Raw genomic sequence first — 21,413 nt, 5'->3', positions numbered from 1 at the left:
CCTCATCTCCACGGACTTAGTTATGCTTCAGCTGGCAGAGGTGATCCCTAGTCCAGACAGAGGACCCATGGGAGTCTAATGTTCATATTATTGTGGAGTTCATGAGGTCTTCTCTTCTCCTCCCTTTGAGGAAAGGGTGTGATGAGTAGCCCTCAGCCAGCCATCACTACTGCATGGACCAGAACGAGAAAGTGATAGACCTGCGTACTGTTCCCAGCTCTCCCTTCGTGCCAACGCAGCCCTTTAACAGCTACTGCCACCATTTCCCGACTGAGAAATAGCAACTAGTAGCGTGGCTGTGTAAAGGAGTGGTGGAAGAGCAAAGGATCATTAAGCGAAGAAAATCAGCTAACGCATTTTAAAGAACAGCAAAAAACTCAAAATGTTGGTTGCCTCTGAGGATCATAACACAGCACTGAATTTCCATCTTGCACCTGTCCAAACCTCATAGTAGTTTCCCTGAAAGTGATTTCAAATGCGATGGCCGTTCCAGCCTTCTCCTCTCTCTGAAATGTACCTGCTTCACATCTCAGATTCAGCTTTTAAGCTACAAACTTATAGCAAAATGCCAACACAATTTTCTGTGTACCTGATTTTTAAAAAACAGAAAATACCATAAGGTCTTTTGAGGCCTTGCCACAGGGTAGTTGTTTAACATGTATCATATTTGAAGGCCCTGTCAGTCTAGATGATGTTGAATGGATGTATAGTTTTCATGTACTCACCATGTCTTCCACACAGGAACAGCAATATTTTGTTTCTGAACTTTTTACTCCTAGCAATTTCTCTCCTTCGCTTTTGCCCTTTCTTTTGTTTGATTTAATCCTTTATTTCATTTATTTTTTTGCCCAAGAGTGGCTGTTCATACTGCTGCCTTCCCATTCCCTGCCTTTTCTGCATCCAGGAGAGCCAAGACAGCAGTGGATAGCTCAGCCCTGGAAAGGTGACAGGGGGTCCCTGGAGCCCAGAGCCACACCAGGGCTGAGCTTCAGCAGCTCGGTGAGGATCACCTGCACTGTGCTCCCAGTCGTTTTACCCCCAGGTTGAGATAGAAGTTATTACCCTAAATAAGACAGAAGGCTATTCTGAGATGAAGAAAATCTTCAGCAGCTGGAATGCCATCTCTTTTTGTGAAATCCCATCTTACTCTCTCTTCATAACACCACCAGGGAAGTTTTCACTTCTAAAAGCTCCTCTTTTACTTCTTGATGCCCCTTCACACAAGCATTTTCCAAGCCGTGGCAAAAAGAGATGCTCCATGCTTCCCATTGGAACAGGGTGCTGGGCACGGTGCCTTTCCTGATTGCGGGGGTGTTAAGACCCAAAAGGGTGCCAGCTCCAGACCTCTGTGGTCCAGCTCTGCAAACACATCTTGTCCACTCCCTACCACTTCACAAATGGGGGGGCTCCAGCACCAGGAAGCTAATTACTCTCCTGCAGAATAATAACATTGAAAGTAGCTTATCTAGGCTAATTCTCTTCTTGTGGTGCTGTTGGAAACTTACAAAGAACCTTAAGAAAAGCAAATCACCGAATCACCCGGGGGGAGGGGGAGGGGGGAATGGTAATTTTAAGAAGTTCATCGCATATTTATTCACCTCGAAGCAACAACACTTGGTTGTCTGTGTAAGAGGTCGTTTAATGCTTGTTTGATTTAATCCTGCTGATATACATTGTATTCATCACATGCAAATGAGACATGGTGGAGTACTTACCCCAGATTAAAACAATGTACCTCAGTGGTATAAAATACAAAATAACTGTTGCTGCTGCCAGGACTAAGCAGGCCAGGACAGAGAGGAAAGGCACTGTCCAGTTGAATGTGCTGTAAAAAAAAAAAAAAATTAAAAAAAAAAATCCTTTTCAACATTTCTGCTCTTGGACACTGCTTGTACTCTGCTACCAATAATAATTTAATGACCTCTTTGCGTTGCTCAGTGCATTCAGATACGCTGTAAATTGCAGACCCTTTGGAAGGTGGATAAGCAGATTCCTGCATCTGGATGCTATAAAGGATTAAGGGAGATACCTGAAAGGCAGATATCATGATAAGGAAAGAGAAGATACAGTCTCTGGGGAGCTCAGTGGAGCTGTTAGGCATGTGGCGAGTTGTTTTTGTTTCTTCTTATACATGTTGCACTTGTTACACATCTCTGCTCACCAGTCAGCTCTCCATTATTCATGGACAGATTATCTGATCTGGAGACAAGGCCATGCTGCAGGTGTGAGCCATCTGAGCTGGCTCCACTGGGCCACAGCAGAGATGACATGGGATGCGTGTCAGTGCACGACTCAAATGTGGCAGGTAGCCAGACTCTGCCCCACCAGCAACTTGGAATGGATTAGCCATGATGGATGTTAACCCTTAAAAGAGCATTTAGAGTCCCTTCTCTGTATAGTATCAGGGGATAACATTCTATAGGAATCTCTCCATACACACACACACTTGCTTCTATTTCCTTACATTTTCAGCAGTTCCTTAGCACATTGTATATAGGAGGCTGTCTTGGGTAAGCTGTAGTATGCCAGCAGCAGTCCAAGCTTCTGCACACCGCCAACCTGCATCAAATTTTTCTCAACTGGAGCACTCTCAAGAGGCTCAGTTACTGCAGTCTTTCAGACTTTTGCAGCATTGTAGTACAAAACAGGACTTTCTTTCACTCAGACCCCTCATCTGTAAGCCCACAATGGGCTTAAGGGGAGTAGCTATTGCTAACACCTTTGAAGTTACTCTGTCCTCTGTGCCCTCGTAAGACACATCTCTACAGCACACACCAAACATTGAGATACCTGGCCTACACGAATGCCACTCGGTCTATAGGGGGATTTAGGGATCTGGGCATCTCTTTTTTCATACAATCTGCCTGCTAACTTCATCACATCACGATGACGGAGAGTAGGAAGAAGAGAGAATGAACGTGGACCGCTTATCAGGCTATAAAATAAGACTAACTTCCCTTGACAGATAAAATTAATAGGACGCTACAAGAATTACTTTTAAGCTTCAATAGATGTATTAAATATTAAGTAAAGATAGGTGGGAGAGGACCCGTCGTTATCAATCAATGTAGCTTAAGTCAAAGTAAAAAAAAAAAAAAAAAAAAGCAAAACAGCTCAATTCAGTTAAAACTATTAAAACTCCCTACGATTGTGTAACTAGAGTGACAGACGGAAACTGTAGCACAATTCAGTCTGTCACTTACAAAAAAACTTTGGTAGCAATTTTTTAATGGTACATTACTGTTGAGTTACAACGGAATTCTTCTGAAATTACATCGGGCATCCACATTAATACCCAATGTGTTCTTTAAGACCATTGTTACCAAAATGAATACAAGAATTAATAGTGTTTAAGCGCTCTGAGTCTTCCTGCCATGCAGCTGGGCAGAACAGTGCCCTGTTCATAGACTGGAATACATCTCTGGGCCACTTCCACCCCAGCTGGGGTGTCCGGCGTGGAACCACAGCACATGCGTTTGCTGTATTTTTAGCTTGAACCCAGCTCCTCATTAAAGTGTGGCTCCATCACAAATCATCACTTTGTGTTCAAAACAGAAAACAATGTGAGTCAATTAAGCTCCAATAAAGATTGAGTTATAAAAGTTCGTATGTGTTTGTGTGGGGGGTATTTTTTTTTTTAGGCTCTTCACCTCCCTCCTTTGTAAGGTCAGGAATACCCTGTGTGCCTCCGCCTTGCAAGAAGACCCAGAAAAACCCCTTCGGGCTTCCTGGTGGCACCAGCAGGAAACAGACAGCTCAGAATGGTAGGGAAGAACATCAATGCATTGGGCAGGGAAATAAGTGACTGGTAACCCCTGCAGCCAGGCCAGGATAGGGAGGGCGTGGGAAAGGCAACACCAGCCATCAATTCCTACCTACTTTCTATGAAAGAAATAAAAAGAAATGCCTGATGCTTCTGCACCCACATCTTCAAGCAATTATTTTCCCTTGTGTGGCATCATGACTCCCTGCGCTGTCACAAACAGACAAGACCAGAAATCCAGGCAAATGTGAGAGCTACATCAGCAGAGCACATGGCTTCTCCTTTTCTCTGTGCTTCGGAAAGGTTTTTTGGAATAAAAGACTCCAGGAGAAGCAGCAATGGTGGGACTGGCCAAGTTCTCCTGTTGCACCTTGCAGTCAGTTTTGGAGCAAGACATTCCCACCACCTTAATCCTCCTGGCTCTGCTTCACTGTAAATCATGGCTAAGCAAGGAAAAATTTTCACTTACTTTTTAATTCTCTCTCCAAATGATGCTATTTCTTCTAGGATGCTTTGAACAGCTATGATGATCTCCTGGACCATGTGGATTCTCTCAATTAACCCCTTTTTCTCCGATTCCTAACAACAACAAAAGAAAACCAGAACTTTTTATACATTCAGTATTTGCTAACATGTTCGCAGATATATGAAAGAAATAAGAGTCCCAGTATTGCTGATGCATCTGTGAACTCCGTATACCACCGAAGGAAGGAGAGAACACGCACTCTGGTTTATCACATACAATTAACATGAAGACATATAGAACCTCTGCCCATATACTAAGGAAAAGGAGGAGAATATAGGTATTTTCTTCCTTTTCCTTAGCACATGGGCAGAGGTTTCTTCATCTTCTAACACAAATCAACGGCAGGATCTCAAACCAGGCTTTCACTGAAAAGCCCAGTTGCATGCCCAAGCAGAAGAGGTGCTGAGCACCCCTGAGCTGACCTGCAGGGAGTGCTGGGTGCTCAGTGCTTCTCAAGAACAAGAATATTCTTGTGCAGAACTTCTGAATATCACTTTTCTGAGCTTTGTAGGCTCCTGACAGCCACGCTGTTTTCTGTATATAAATTAGCAGCAAGATAGTGAATGCAATATGTTTTTGAACAATCTGTATACAGAGACCTATTCTTTTACTGAAAAAAAAAAAAAAAGAATCAAAGGAAAAAATGTCATTTTCCTTTTACAGCAGCCATTTCACAACTTCATTTCTTACTGCTTATTTTAGGCAACAACATTACAGGACATTACTACACATGTGCAGAAATAAAAAGGAAGCACAGAATGAATTAAAAATCAAAATTACTTAAATCAGCCTTGGAAATCAGTATACAATTATCAGCATTCAGCATTTCTTTGCCAGCAATCTAACACACATACAGCCATGCAAATTGGTGCGGTTGCAGATATTCTAGCAAGAAATCAGCAAAACATTCACTTATTACAAAATGCAGAGCCCTGGACACTGATTTTACATCACATTTAGACACTTCAAAATCAGCCCAATTTAGAAAAAAATACATTTAAAGATGTGTTTTAACCAGTCAGTGCCCAGAGAGGAAAGATGCTGGTAAAACACACATTGCATCCATCCTCTCCATGGTCGCTACCGTCCAGGGCAGGGGAAAGGCTGGGCAGGAGTCAGCAAGGGCCATACACTTGGAGCAACACGGCTGCAATTCTGCTTCTGTGTTGTGAACCCATGTTATTTCTCGCCGGAGAGAGGGTCAGAGGCTGCTTAAAGTTGCAGTGGGCCAGAGAGGTGAAGGCTCATGGCTACAGCCTTTTGGCACTACTGCACGGCGAGAGGGCTAGCGTGCATCTGAGACAAGAGCACCGCACTACGTGGTTGTATGCTGGAGTAACATATGCATCCTCCTTGGATGCTGAGAGGCAGGCATGATGGTACAGCTCTTGCAACCCTTGGAGCTACTTACTGCCCGTTTGTCTTCCCCATAACTGCTGAGTTTAAAAAGCCAGCCAAAACCACCACGGAGTTATCAAGCTCCAGACATTTGAATATTTGCCTTTAGGTTGCAAGTGAGTGCACAATGAATAGAAGCAGCATTTTAAATAATCACACATTTGGGTGTGAAAATGAGTATTTTTACATTAATAAAACAACCAACAAAAATTAAACCCTTGGGGTGTGAAATAACCCCGGAACAAAATAAATAAATAAATAGTCAGTTTATGTGAAAATAGCACCAAAAAGTCATTTTCACACAACTCCAGTTATAACCTCGTTAGGCTTAAATGTAAATGACACATTAAGATTATATTTAACTATTCACTCACTAGAACGGTAGAACGGTCCCTTAGCCATAGTTGGCTTTTTTGCACCGAATTTGGAAGCAGACGTCGGGGAGCAGTAAATGGAGAACCAGCCAGTGGGAATTTAATTCTGTCCAAATTCAGACAGAGGGGTAAAGAAACCACTTTAGATAAAGTGATATTCCAGGGCAAGCCTACTCTTGCTGCCCAGAGCTGCAAGGAACATCATCTGTCAGCTCTATCTGCATCATGCTGACTTCATTTACACATCTCCAATTGAGCTTAGAAATGTGGTGATAATGCAGTTTAACCAGTACAACATAACTTCTGCTGCAGCCACCAAGCAGACTAAGAAAACAAAACAGAAACTACCAGTCCCTAGGACATAATGACAATTGCATGCATATTCCTACCTAGCGTGCATGCTAAAATCACCCCTAGACAATGGCATTTTCAATTTATCATACAATATATGCCCAACCAAGGATAAGGCAAAGCAGACTGGGATTAGAAAGCCCTGTAAATGCAATCAGTTATTAGAGAGACAAATAGGCTAACAACCACCCTTGCAGTACACACTGCAATATGTGCGCAGAATCATTTGAAAATCCTGAAAATCTGTCAATGTCTTTTCTTTGTTATTATCATTTTGTTCTGGAAACCTGCAGTCAAAACACATGTACGGGATGATTAGCTTACTGGTTAAGCAAGAGAGAGGCAGAAAAATGAAATACAACAAACAGGATTTTCCAAATTATTTAGGTTTTTTTTGGAATATTGTTTACACTTCCTGAAGTCAGCACCTCACAAAACACTATTGGAAGCAGTAAGAGAGTTCATAGTCCATTGAGATGACAGTCACTGGTTCATATTTATTAGTAACGGGGCAACTGTCATACAGAAAGCTGTATTTGAATGTTGCCGTATTTGTGGAAGATGAAAAAAATAATCCTAAATACATCTTCCACTAAACACACGTTCCCATCTGTGCAAGCTCCCACCAGCCAGATAATTTTTCTACATCCTCCTCAGGTACCAATCCTTTCTGATTTCTTTTGGGTTCCATACATTATGCTGCTTGAAAACATGATTTGGATACCCATGGTTCAAAATCACATCTCAGAAGCTTTTGCTTGAATTAAAAATAAAATATCCTGCTTGTTTCTGGCATTTTTTTCCCCTAAAACCAGTCGTGAAACTTCCATTCCTTCAAGGCCTTTTCCTTCTTTATTTCTTAGCTGATTACAGCACTGTGGGTGGACTAAAACTAGTCTTGAGCCTCTGGGAAAGATTTAACTCCATCAAAATGAATTTACAACTGAGAATTAATTATATAATCAGTGTGTTACTTTAAATCTTCCTTGCATATCCTGATTTAAGAAACCTTCATTTCTACATTAATTGCCTGAACAAAACCACAAAAGGGATCTTACAAAAGATTAAGCATGTCAGGGCAAGGGGGGTGGGTGGGAACCAAAACCAAAAAACAACAGCAAATTCAGCAATTACCTTTTGTGTCCATCTAATGCACATCAGCTTAAAATTGTAAATGAAGACACCAAATGCCTGCCATGCTGAATGAAAGGTGCTTCTAGATTTTTAAATTTCTGAAATATGTAACAGGACATGTAAATGCACTCGAAGGGTTACTATGGCTCTGTGATCTTCCTTCCCTTCCCTATGATGTTATGCTGCTCCCAGACTTTCAGGGACAGTTGCAAAACAAACTGTCACACAACCACAAAACTGAGGTACTTCCAATGCCAAAGACTTCAGAAGTGTGTGAAATACGGGGCAGGCCAGGAGACAATGTCTCCAGCATTAACATGGCAATTCCCAACGGGTGAGCTACGGTTGTCAGAGCTGGGCTTGCAAGGGAAAAAGAGCTACGGAGGAAGAGACTGAAGGCAAAGATTATCAATCGTCTGCTCTGCAACAAAGACCAAATAACTTTAGTTGCTGCTTCTGCTCTAGCAAAGCATCGGTATAGCAAATTGAAAACTTGGATGGTGGAGATCATCTAACTTCTTGTGATGATCCGTTTCAATGATTAATAGCTTTCATCTTTACAAAAAGCTGTTCCGTATTTTTTAAATCTACCCTTCCAATATTTTTCATCTGGATACATCCAAAGCAGTAAGCAACACTCCAAACACAGACAATTTTTCTGTTGTTCTCTTAGTGTATTTCTGATGTATACCGCAAACATCATAGGCACACAACTGGAAACAGGCTCAAAGCCACGAGCAAGTACTAAATACTTGGTCACTTGGATTTCATATAAAACACTCACAGAAAAAGAAATCTTGCATGCAACTTTCTAACAAGTGGTATTCATCAGCAGATTTTTGGCATGCCAAGGGAAACTCAATATATAAAGCTGAGGAACACTTGGGGGAAAGGATGAGGAAAAGGGGAGGAGAAAAAATAAATAGGCATTAATGCAAAAGAAGGAAGAAAACAGGATATAGGCAACTAAGTCAGGAATTAAAAACTGGAAAATCTTCAGGAATTCAGAGTTAGTCTGCCTAGCCCTGGGCTGGCCTAACTTCCAGGATTAGCTTTTTATAGTGGCTATCTCATTATGCCACCACTGCTGCAAGCAGGGCATAAGGTAATGTTTTACCAGGATTTCTCCCATGTACCAGATATAAATTCCCCAGTGTACTAGCAAAAACAAGATTGATGGAAAGGGGAAAGGAAGGAAAAAAAGCTCAGGCATGTGTGCCTTTTTGCTCCACTATTATTCTGGTGGGGTTTTGTTGTGGTTTTGTTTTTGTGTTTTTTTGTTGTTTTTTGTTTTTTGTTTTTTAAAAAAGACATGCCGTAGTTATTTAGAGAAAAGCAGACTTCGCCAAACTTGGATTTAACTTGCAACTTGCTTTGTGCTAGACCACCAAACTCTGACCTTACCAGTGTCCAGCAAAACCTGTGCCAAGCAACATCTTAAGGCCAAAACGCTCATAGATGAAGAACTTCTGAAACCAAAAAAGATTTTATTGGGTATAAACAGCAGACCACTCGCCTTTATTGTTTGCAGGGAACACTTCACTAACAGCTTCAGTCTAACAGCAGAACGAAGCTCTTGTGGGAGGTGGTAGCCATGGAGTGACAGACAGTCTCTTGGTAGCTAAAATGAATTCCAGGCAGAGCTTTGAAAATAGTCACCACAGCAACCTTGAACTGGATCCCGCCTTTGGTGGGAGCCAAAGGCAGCTGAAACAAACCCAGCAATCTGCCTTGCTGAGTCACTGCCTTGTCCTGTGCTGCAGTGTCTGCTGCATGTCAAGGAGAGCTTCTCCGCACTTCCAGGAGGATGGGTACCCGGAGAGAACGGCTGCCAAACTCTGAGCAATTGCCTCGTGCAGTCCTGAAACTGTGCATCACAGGATCTTTTTGTTTATTAACACCATGCTGCAAACGTGCCTGCCTGGCTGCGGAAATTTAGCAAAACTGAGTGTACTTGAAATAATTACCAAATAGAGGAAATGCAACACATACAGGTCAATTTATGCTCTCAGTTAAAAAGGTGTGAAATCTGGAATAATTCCACCAGAGCCAATAGAATCACTCCAGATTCATGTGAAGGAGAGCGCCATCGGCCTTACAAGGGACACATTTTAAAAGCAATGGCACATCAGCCTGCAGCTAAGGCTGGGGGAACACTGGCTAAAAGACAGAAGATGACCGCTTCACGCCTTGTTCAGTAAGACTTACACTTTCTTCACTTACATTAGACGAATTTCATCTGTGCACAGAGGACCAGCAAAAGTCCCCTAAGCCCAATCCAAGAAAAATTTTATATGGAGAGGCTTAGGTCATAACTGTTGCAAAATGCTGGGGGTTTAAGAGGCATTTTCTGTAATTTTCATAGACATGTAAAGTAACGCAACATCTGGTGGTATTGCTACAAGTTTTAGAGCAATACTGGTAGTCACAACAGAATAAAACACCATTCAGGTGAGGAACATGTGCATGAGAAGCAAAAAGAAAGAAGCCTGAATGGAGATAAAAGTCATCAGTCATCTTTGATTTAAAAAGAGGAAGGAGAAAGAAAACAACTTTGCTCAAATAAGTGCTTTCGCCTGGAAATACATGAGACCTAAGAACAATCATATGTGATTAAACTTAAACTGCTGGATCATCACCTATAATGTAGGCAATGATCTTTAGCAGTTTGGGGTACAGGAAAAAGACAGACCCATTCATACATCTGGCCAATTCTAAATACTTTTTAAATAGTTGCAATTTAATGGACAAGAACTCTGATGTTAATGTGCTCAGTCCAGTGACCTGCCTAGCGCTATTCAATACATCTCCCAGAGACTCAGAGAAGTTACAGGGTTGCCTTACCCACCCCCAGGGGCAAGAGGGAGAGCTTTAGACTGCCATAGGGCTGTTAGGGTTTAATGTGAGGAGAGCCATACCACAGTCCCGAGGATATTTAAAAGTCCTCTGTGAGTCCTCCTCTCGGCTCCTCTCTACCGTCACTCCTAAACCTACGGGTCATGATGTCGAGACAAGGATTGTACCAATCGTACCATAAGCAATAAGGGATGCTTATGGGTAAGAGCAGTCCTAAACAACGATGCAGTGTAAATAAGAAAGAACAGCAGAGCATTTATCTTCCAGTTTCTCATACACGGGAGGCTCCCAAGCAAAGAGCAAAGCACAACCAAGGCAACCCCTGTACTTTGTCTTAACCAGAAGTTGATTAGGTTAATAAGAAGCTTGGAGAAAACTTACAGAAGCGATACCTGGAAACTTGTATTACATTCTAGTCAAGACGGTTGCAAGACCAGACAATTACGTGTGCTTAGAAGCGTCCCATCCTCCAGCTTTGCACTGAGCATATAGCTCAGGCAAGTAGCAGAATCTGTCCCTCAGGTTTCTCCATCACTAACATGTATTCATGGTCTGTGTATAGACTCATTGGGAAGCACTAAGAGAAAAGCCACAAAGAGCCAAAAGAAGAACAAACAGAAATTTAAGGGAGTCCACACCTATAGAAACACACACCTTGTGGGGGTTTTAGGACACAGTCTTGCCCGTGATTTTGTGGAGAAGGTGGGTGCTCCTTGCTAGTCTGACCATACCATATGTATCACAGGGTATTTTCAAGTCTCAACCATCATTTCTCTTCAGCAATCATAATGGGAGATGTTGAAATATTATATTGCAATTGTTGTATTGAAGAGAAAAAGAAAAACTAATGAAATTATTTATACTTCCAAGGAAGAAAACAATGAGATGATATTGTCTCATATGACCTTTCCTAAGTATGGGGATATAGCATCTTACACAATAGACTCTTGGTTCATGTTTCAATTACTGACCTTTACTGTGGAGAAAATTAATGCAATTTTCATCGTAATCCACCCGTACAAATAAGATCCATATGGAAGGTTTCCACATGCTGAATCTAACTCAAATGGAAAATGTCAGCTGTTTGCTACTGGATGAATTTGACTTTAATTTGTTCGGCTGGAGTCTTTTTGAATTGTGTTCATAAAACTTTGTATATTTTTGGTACCTATTTTTGACAGAGAATTTCCTACATTAGAAACACTGGATTTTTCTTCTTTGGGGACTTTTTCCCACTCTTCTTTTTTCCAATACATGAGACACTAAACATTTCTTGGAAGTTGCCAAATAACTTGGCTGAAAGCCACAGTGTCATCCGATCCTCCCCTACGACATCCCACTAGCCAAGCAGAGCTATCTCGGCTCACCAGTGGATAGAAACCCTCCAAGGAAAAAAAAAACCAACAACCAAATATAAAACCAGGAATTGTTGTTGATTTACTTTTGTCTCTGATTTTCTTTTGAATCAGTTACCAGACTTGGAAATAGTAGTAATTTAAGTTTTGTCTGTTTTGGAGGAGATGCAAACTTTTATCCAGACAACTTAAGATCATGTGAAGATTCCGAGACTCTTTCCAGTCGGGCGCTATGACACACTCATTCAACAGGGTAACCGTCTACTCTTGAAGCTCTACAGACATTGTCAAAAATGAAAAGAAAAAAAAAAAACCTAAAATAAATAGAAATGGTCAACAATCTGACAACTTACATTGAGCCGCACAGGACTTGTCTATACCTTTCTACTGCCAGGCAAAAGATGCTGGAGTGACGCAATTTTAAAACAATCCTTATTCAGACAGCCTGACAGACCCCAGAGCTGACACGATGCAGCCTGAGCTCAGTGTCCAAGATGGCACAAATCCGAGAAGGCATTCATCCACCGAACAGCTTGTGCCAAAGGGACAGAGCTCTCTTATCTTCTACAGTCCTCCATGCTGGTATCTGCAGAGGGCAGGGGGGGAAAGAAAGGGGGAGCTGGCAATTAAGCCCTGTCATCTAAGACAGATAGTTTAGGTGGAGGGAGTTAATCTGCTCTTGGGTTTTTGAACTAAGTGTCTGTGTATTTATAATTTGTAAACAGTTCATCTCTTAGAGGGTGTGTTACAGTTCCCAGAAGCATGGTCTGTTATGTCTAACATGCAGCAGAACCCAGAAAGGCTATGTGTGTGAGTATTTTGATACAGCATGATGATAGGAAACAGAAACAGTGACCCTGTATAGCACAACCCAACTAGCAGATTTCAACTTTAGGAGGTCTTGTATTAGGGAGGAAAAAAGAAAAAAAAATACACAGACTTCTGAAAGTATAGTTGTCTGTTTAAATGTTGACATTGCCATGAGATAATGTCGTAAGACTACATTTTTCTTACACTCCCTAGAGAGCATTGGCCACCCTCAGACTTGGAAGTCACTTAGAGTAAACCTAACACACTTAAAAATGCAACTTGTCAGAGGGCAAGCACGGTCCGTCCCACCAACAATGCAAAGGGGACACAGCCCGGACAGGACAGGGACATCAAGGCAATGCTGTACGGCACTGGACGTGGGACACACGGAGTGACAGGCAATTCCCCCTCCAGGTAATTCTGTGTCAGAATTCCGTATACCCATAACACTAGCATATCAATTAATAAAAGTTGGGCATTATTACCGCTGTAACGTTGGGATATAGTGCTATCTTGATGAGAAAGCCTGCTGGAGGTGTCTGTGAGTAACTTTAGCCAGTGCCACCAGCTCTTTACTTCAGAGTCACTGTGCACGCACGGAATGGAGATAGAGGCAACACTGATTACAAAATTATACGGCCAAATCATCAGCAGCTCAACACTGACTCTCAGGAGTTTTCCCAAACCTTCATATGTCGTCGAAAGAAACCAAGAAAGGAAACGGCAGTGAAGTTGTTGAGGGGGGAGCAAAAATGCAAAGTGCTTACTTCCATATTTAAGTGACCCAACTGTATTTACAGAGAGAACCAAAGTCACTGGAGTTAAATCTAATGTAAAGGTAACCTAGAATATTTTGGCTCTGCAGCAATGAACCTGTGGCACTGCACACAAAACAGAGGATTAAATACCTACTTAATACCTTTTTTACTTCCCCCCCCCCCCCCCCCCCCCCCCCCCCCCCAGCACTTGCAAATGAAAAAGAGGAACACTAAAAAAGGAGAAAGTAAATGCAGTTGGTTCCAATGAATAGGTTACATCTCTGGGCATCACACAAATAAGATGTAGGGTCAATACTCACAGGTGTCTAGCTTTGGGTACCCACAAAATAGAAATTATAGCCTTTCAGAGATACACAGTACTCCTTTGAAGAAGATGCAGCTTTCATTTACCAACTTCTGATGAGTTCCAGATATTGGTTCATTTAGCTGACCAATTTTACGATGTAAAGGGTGAATTATAAATGAGAACATTTAAGCAATTACTGTGTGTTGCAAGAAACCTGTAATTCAACTAAATTGTCCAAAGTTCACTTTATAACTTTAATGAATTTCTGGTTGCTCACTAAAATATAACCACCACAGAAGAGCAGGTTAAATTTAAATAACTATTCCCATGAATTAGTCTGCCCAGCTTCAATTCTACTGTCTGTGACTGAGAAGAGTTAAGGTGCGCTTGCTGACTGTGGTATTGATTTACTTCTCAATGATCAACAATTTCACTGTAACACTCTTAAAACATAGAATATTCAAGAAGAATCTTATTAACTTAGTATGCAATTTGAAAGTTTCACATCGCCTTCTGAACATTTTCTTCCTAACAGCTAATGTTCCTTTGCATGCTGTTGCTCGTTAAATAATTCCTCACCTTTTAGCTTTAAAGTATTTATAGATTATCAGATCCTCCTTCACTTACTTATGTTTTTTCAAGCTGTATACATTAAGTTCTCTTAATCTTTCTTCGTATGTCATGCCCTCTAATCCTTTTATCATTTGTCACTGTGGTTTGATAAACTTGAAAAAAAAAAATCCAATGAATTTTTCATAGTGAGTAGAATGAGTAAGTACGCTCCAATAAAATAAAAAACAGACCTTGCCAATTCCAATTCTTTCTACATTTCAGCCGATGAACTAAAACGTGGGGTTTTTTTCCAGCCTCTGAAAGAAATGTTGAGAAAGTTCTAACAAGTCCTCCACGAATCGTACCAGTTCTGGCCAACAGAAATGGAAATGCCACATCGTTTGCGGAAAGCCATTAGTATAGAATGCCATTTCACACTCAGAATGGAAGCGATGGAGAATTTTACAGGCTCATGCTTGTCTTTGCACCTTGTCCACCCATACTCACTCTGTAAGTGCACATACATGAACATGTGCCTGTTCCGATTTCAAGCACAGACGAGACTGCTCTGATGCAACCAGCATGCAGAGGTCTCGCGCAGGTAGTGCCACTATGGAATGTTACACAAACCAATCTTCCAATCTTTCCTTACTTTCAAATCTGTCAACCAGTAAACAGGTAACAACTGGTCTCCCAGTTAATACAGATAATCAATGAAGATCTCACAGAGGTAGGACGGTGGGTTTGTGCTCTCCCACGTTCCTTCTGATTCTAGCTAACACAGTCTTGAGAGATGCTTACCTTATCATCTTCATCCTCATCTTCATCCAAGCCCATAAGTTCCTGAAAAAGCAGACGTCTATGTTACAAAACACTACTTGTTTGTTTTTTTCCAGTGACAGGCAGTGTTCAAAAAGCTTATGATACTCCTACAACATTTCATTGCATAGTTTTCTCCCACTTCTATTGCAAGTCATCAAAAAACCCCACCACTTTCACCTTTCAGAAATAACGTTTTGTATTCAAGGACTTTTTTTTTTTGTGTGTGTGTGTGATATCTTGAACAAAGCACGCAATACCCTATACAAATTTTAAGTCTAAATAAAGCATTAGTGGCTGTGTCCAGTAGTTTGAAGGCAACAGGCTTTCAGATTCATTGCTGACTTTTACTGTCTGTAAACAACTTTGTTCTTAGTCTGACAAATGAACCAGCCGGTATGTCAAGGCTGAGGACTCTATACTCAACTTGTTCCATCCTCACTACTACAATGACTGCTCCCTCCCTTTAGGGCCATTACTGAAACATTAGACTTTAGAAAATACATTAGTATGAACATAATCAACCTCACAAATCACAGTCAGGTTTTCATGCAGCATTATTTCCTCCCTTTAACTTCTGTGCTGACAGGTAGGGGAGAAAACAAAAGACTAGGCGCTAAGGCTTGAAACGAGGAGCACTTGGCTTTCAGTTCAGGTATGCAGAAAGCTGAGCTTTTAACAGGGTCCTCTGAGTTATTCTTGGTTATTTAGTAGGTACATTTGAATTGGCGTACTACAGGTTTACGTACAGCAAACATGCAAAGAATGTGAAGAATCACAATAGATGTTTTGAATTTGGGGTTTTTTGGAGGGGTTAGGTGGTATGGGTTTGTTTGTGGGGTTTTTTTTTCTCCCCCTCCCCCCAAAAAAGCAGTGAAAAGCCATTGCACCTAGCATGCAGAAGGTACTGAGAGCTCAGATACCCACGTTTACTCTTTGACTCTCTGGAATACCCCAGGCAGCGGAATTAACACTGATGACTGTTAACATTTCTGTAGAAGCTCCTCATATGTAAAACATGAACCATTTTACCAATATTCACAAATTTAGCCTCCTGGCAACTGGATCATACGTGCAAGGTTAATACTATTGTTCCCATTGTATAGCCCAGAAAACAGAGAACATTTGAGGTCTACTTTTGCAGACTGTTGCATGCATTCCTCTATATACATGAAACGTGCATGCTGGCTCACAAAAAACAAAGGTAGGGCCCATGCAGCCAACGTCTGAAGAAGCAAAAAATGAATAAATCATTGTGCAAAAAGCATTGCTATTTTGAAGAAAACCTTTTCTCATCTGCAGGACACATGTGACTAAGGGTAGCACCTGACTGTCTATTTTTGACCTGCAGATGGTTAGAATCATAGACACACATAAAAAAGGAATCAGGTAATATTAAAGGCACTTTGACTACTTGTTCCATATGATCCCACTCCTGCAAAGAACTTAGGCAGATGTGTAACTCTGCTTATGCAAAATGCACCCTTGAATTTCACAGCATCGTGTGGCTTGCAGGATGTGTGACAGGAACGGGGCCATCTTTCTGATTCACCTTTCTTCAGTATTACTACAATTAACCTGTACTTTCAGATATAGCCTTATTGTAGCTTCTGTCTAAAGGATGTACTGCTCTGTTTAGCTGACCTTTGTGAGACTCTCCTCACCTGAACGTGCAACAAGCTCACCACAGGATGACTGATGGGTGCTGGAAGGTATTCCTTCTGTAGTTTTTTCCTGGGTAAGTTACTACTATTTTGTATAGTGTTTTGTATTAAAACCAAAACATCCGTTTGCCTGGGATTCTCCCACATGGGAAGTTCTCATTTTACTGATGAAACAGTCACTGAAGACACACAATGTCTTCTACATTATTCTGGACTTGGCTGAAACCAGAGGAAAGCATTTCTTTTACCATGTTCTCATATCAAGTTTACGTTCTGGTCTGGATAATGCAACTTCCCATATTTTCTAACAATCTTTCCACTTGGGAATGGATGAAAACTGAACTAGGAGCAACTTCTTCTTGCAAAAGCTAATAAACCTGCTATTGACCTTTCTAATTCTAGGATATTATTTCTTTGTATAAAATCCATTTGATTCATTTGGGAAAAGATATTCTTCATGAGTAAAAATGTCAATCATCTTTCTATCAAAAGTTAGAAGGAAGCTATAATTCAGCCTGCATTTCACTGCTGTACGTATTACACATTTAAAATACAGAATATTATGGACATCTATGAATTTACTCTCTTTTCTAACTGCAATTACTGGTTAACATCAAGCAGCATTTGCACAGTAGCACTTCGCCACACGTTCTAAGTATTTTTGTATTTAAATCATTTTTTCTCTCAGATGAAGTTAAAAAACTGAAGGCTAAGTTTCTGGGGAAAAAATGCATCTGTCATTTAAAAGGTGGGGGGTGGGGAGGAGGAATAAGGGTTTCTTGAAGTCTCAGATCACAGGACAAGGTTTAAAAACAACTTCTATTGACCTTCCTCTTCTGTGAATCATGACTCATCAGTGTGATGCAAGTGTAAGGGCAGTAGGGGCATGGGGTTTAAGAACTTGTTGCTTTGTAAGTCTTTCTTAATTCAACTTAACGTCTGTAGTTATTTAGTAAGTGAAATCCCCCTCCTACATACTCTTGTCATCCTCTCCTACTACTCTGAATGGTTTATTGCTTGAGTTCAATCACGAAAAGTGAGAGAGTCGGGGTTTATTTTCAGTAACTTTGAAATAAAAATGCTGTTTAGCTATACAACTAGCTTAATACCACAAAAATGCACCAAATTTTGCTCAAGGGCAAATTCAAGCTGGGGCTGCAAGAAATGTTACTGCCACTTTACTTGCCTGGGCATCTTGGGTGTTGTTGACCTTCCCAGTTGCGACGAGGGAGAAGTTGTAGGCAAAGAGCACCAGCAGAGCCAGGGGCACCATGTACAGTTCCACGCTCCAGACGGTGACCACGAATACCTGGGAGAAATAAAGCAGCAGGAGGGAATACATACAAGCGTTTAAAAAGAAAGACATAAGAAAGCCTTTCAGTCATTATCCCTATGCACATTCATCCTTGAGTCTCTGTTAACTTCATTCGTATTATTATTCTGGCAAAGAAAGTCTGCTTGCAAAGCATGCTCTCTTTTTATTCTGCTTGAGTCCATTAGGCTGCCATTTGTTAGCTTCTCCTCCCCTGTGCACGGGGAAGTACAAGGCCATGAACAGAAGGTTAGTCCGAAGGCTTTATCTGCTCCTTTCTGGGATCTCCTCAAGCCTGAAAACCTTTTGTCCTTAGTGCTGGTGCATAACAGACCCACTTACAGAGGTAAACCTGTTCCACTTCATCAAACCCTAATTGCCAGGGTTTTTTTTTTTTTTTTCACAAGAGGAGAGTTTCTTTTGTGCAACAGGAGCCATCCAGCTCCCTCGTCACTCCACAGGGGATGATCAGCAAATGCATCTTCACCATCAGTCCACCTATATTCTTGTCACGGCAGCACAGATAAAGGACCATACCCTTCCCGGAGGCAAGGCTCTAGGCTGCATGTGATATATTATTTTGGAAAAGGATCCAGTAAGCCTAGTCTCCATTCTCATACTCTTTGCCATTTTTCAGCACAGCGTATTCTGATTTCACTGGTTGCTTGGAGTCTCTCTGCCCAGAAATGGCAGGAGCTTGTGCATTTGGAGTGGTATCCATTAACAGCAAAACCAGAAGCCAAATTTTGAAGTTCTGTTCTGCAAACTGGATCAGCAAAACACATAACTAACACAATGGATATTTAAAAAGCACTTAGGATTTTTTTTTTTTAATGATACCATGATAAACTGTAATCCTATCTTACAAGTACCAACGATAACATGAATGGACTGCAAACTTGGAGTGGCTGGCAATACAAAGTCAATAAACTAAATCCAGAACTGCCGTAAAATGGATGTTGTGAACCCATTTCCTTTTCTACTTATACACAGTGTTTCCAGAAGTACTGCCTAATGCTGGTAGTAATTTGAAGCTATTTTAAACAATCTGCTTTAAAGACAAGGCACAAACACATTTATCTGATTCTTCTTCCCCCAAAGGAACCCGGAATGATCAGAAACAAAAATCATGGTTTTAGAATAATACTGGTAGGTGAAAATGAGTCAGATCCAGTGAATGTGTCCCAAACTGCAATGAACTGAAAATTCTAAGGGTGATAAGAAAGCTAAATCTCCACCTCCCTTCATCCTTGGCCTGTCAGGTGCTACATATAAAGGCAATGCTGGCACTTGCAGAATGGGATATTTATGGCAATGGATTTTGTGTTATGGACCTGAAAGTCTAACCACACTGCACCAAAGAAGCACTTCCCACTGCATTCAGCAGGGTGAGAATTTATACCTCTAAAAAACAGCAGCTGTTGTAACTTTTAAACAAAAAGACTTGTCTGACATCAGACAAATGGCCGGTTAATATCTACCAGGGGCCAAGCATAACCCACGTAACGATGTATCCGTAACCTTGCCCAAACAGCAGTTGCATTTTCTGGAGTGAACCTGATTTTATGTTAGCTGTTGCTATGCGAGGAATTAAGACTGTCATCCTGTTCTTGGCATTTGTAGGCCAGTAAAATGAACTTTGAGATATATTAATTTATAAAATGGGCTGACAACCAGGCAAAATATCCCCATACTATTGATTTGCAGCATAGGAACGTAGAATAGGATTTGGTTTTGATTATATTTTCTTTTTGATCCTGCTTTTCAACATACTAAAAAATTCGAAGTGATAATGATTCCAACAGCCACATTTCGTATGTAAGCAAGGCAACAGAAATGCACGAGCCCTGGCCAAGAAGGCACAGTACTTGATCTGCCTTACAGGAGTCTTGCATGGCTTTAGTTAATAAAGACTTCAAAAACTGGTATTCCAAGCTAAAGTGTCTTCCACAAATGAAAAGTTCAAACCTGAACAAGTTCCTCTGAAGCTGTTCCAACTCACTTGGATGAATCTCTGCTTGCTTTGTAAGACAAAGTGAAGGTGATACCAGCTCCTGTCCTGCCTCAAATGTCACCCTAACGTGGACATGTTACTGTACATACCTATACAGGTATCCATCTCAGGTACATAGAGACAGATAAAAACACACACACACACACACATATAAATACAGATCTGATCCTTATGTAAACTCCTTCATGGAAATTCATATTGCCAGGTATTAATTCAAAACACTTGCTTCAGCCTGTCGGAGGAGGTTGCATTTTCATCATCGCCCTGGCGTATTTTCAAACTCAGTCTTCTCTTAACGCAGCAAAAAGACTCCACCAGCCGTCAGCTAGGCAAAGTCCTACAGGAGTCAATGAAGCTCTTGAAGAACCTCTATTCATTCAGTTGCAGGACTTGAACCAATTTTAGTGCATCTGTCACCATCCTGTACGAACACCACTCTGCTCAGTTGCAAGTATAATACAACCTTGCAATCACAGGTCATTTAGGCAAGATACAAAATCAAGACCTTGGTGATTTTAGATCCAACAGTACATTCTGTGTATTATTAAGTTTCAGACCTTAAATAAAACTTAAAACTTAATTACAAAATCTCACTGTAGTCTCAATTGATAGCTGAGGCATGTTGCCGCTTCCTTTCTAATGCTGACTGGTTAATCAGTTGCTGAGTTATAACTCAGACAGCGATGCTTTGATAGAGCTCCCACATCTCCTTCAAGAAGAGTTGCTTTACAGCTCCCGCTGCAGTAAAGGGAACTTTCATTACTGTGACACAACGCAGACACAAGACAAATTGATTCAGCTATTCAGAAATCATTTAGTCTCGGAGGTACGGGAAATGGTTGCTGTGAACATGCAGTACATAATAAAAGTTCAGAGGGTGTTTATAAAGCAAATGGAAACATTTCTGCATTCTAACAGCCTTTTGAGTAGTTCTGCAGCATCAGTTTTCAGAGCAGTTCCCAAACAGGTCCATGTCCTATTTTATCAACTCTCCTGCAGCTCCCCGACACTGACTACAGCACCAGCAGCCCTGTGACACAGACACCCACTCCTCCAATTACAAGGTTCTCAATCATGCATGTTCTTATTTTCTTCCCAGCCATACCTTGTGCCTGGGACAAGCTCCTGCATTATCCTCCCTAAATTATTTTCCTAGCAATACTTTTTGCCAAAACTCAAGACCAGTTCAGCTGCTGACGTATAGAACGGCTATTGCAAGGAAAAAGATCTTGATTTCTTGCAATCCCTAGTTTGGTAAGGGAATCCCATAGACTGGTAAGGGAAGTCATTACCAGGTTCAGATCACTTGCTCAGTATCACAGAAGCCAGGGACAGAAACCAAGCCCCTATTTCAAATGATCCCATTTTAACAAACCGTACTTTTTTCCATGTTTCACACCATCATCGGACCAAGTCCTGT

General features: G+C 41.2%; 1 protein-coding gene across 13 annotated transcripts in view; it reads right to left on the bottom strand.

Annotated features, from left to right (window-relative positions):
- Positions 1 to 21,413, bottom strand: part of MCTP2 (multiple C2 and transmembrane domain containing 2) — a 149,738-nt gene that overhangs the window by 23,591 nt on the left and 104,734 nt on the right. For all 13 annotated transcript variants that reach the window (XM_080397496.1, XM_080397490.1, XM_080397501.1 and 10 more), the window contains 4 exons: positions 17,854 to 17,976; positions 14,986 to 15,027; positions 4,233 to 4,342; positions 1,716 to 1,825 (listed from right to left, as the gene is read on the bottom strand). In XM_080397496.1, coding sequence (XP_080253622.1) covers positions 1,716 to 1,825; positions 4,233 to 4,342; positions 14,986 to 15,027; positions 17,854 to 17,976 — 385 coding nt within the window. The remainder of the gene's footprint in view (positions 1 to 1,715; positions 1,826 to 4,232; positions 4,343 to 14,985; positions 15,028 to 17,853; positions 17,977 to 21,413) is intronic.

The sequence above is a fragment of the Falco punctatus genome, assembly GCF_963210335.1.
Source record: "Falco punctatus genome assembly, chromosome: 7".
In the NCBI taxonomy this organism is placed as follows: Eukaryota; Metazoa; Chordata; class Aves; order Falconiformes; family Falconidae; genus Falco; species Falco punctatus.
The sequence above is the reverse complement of the archived record's forward strand: the minus strand, read 5'-3'. Positions and strand labels throughout refer to the sequence as shown.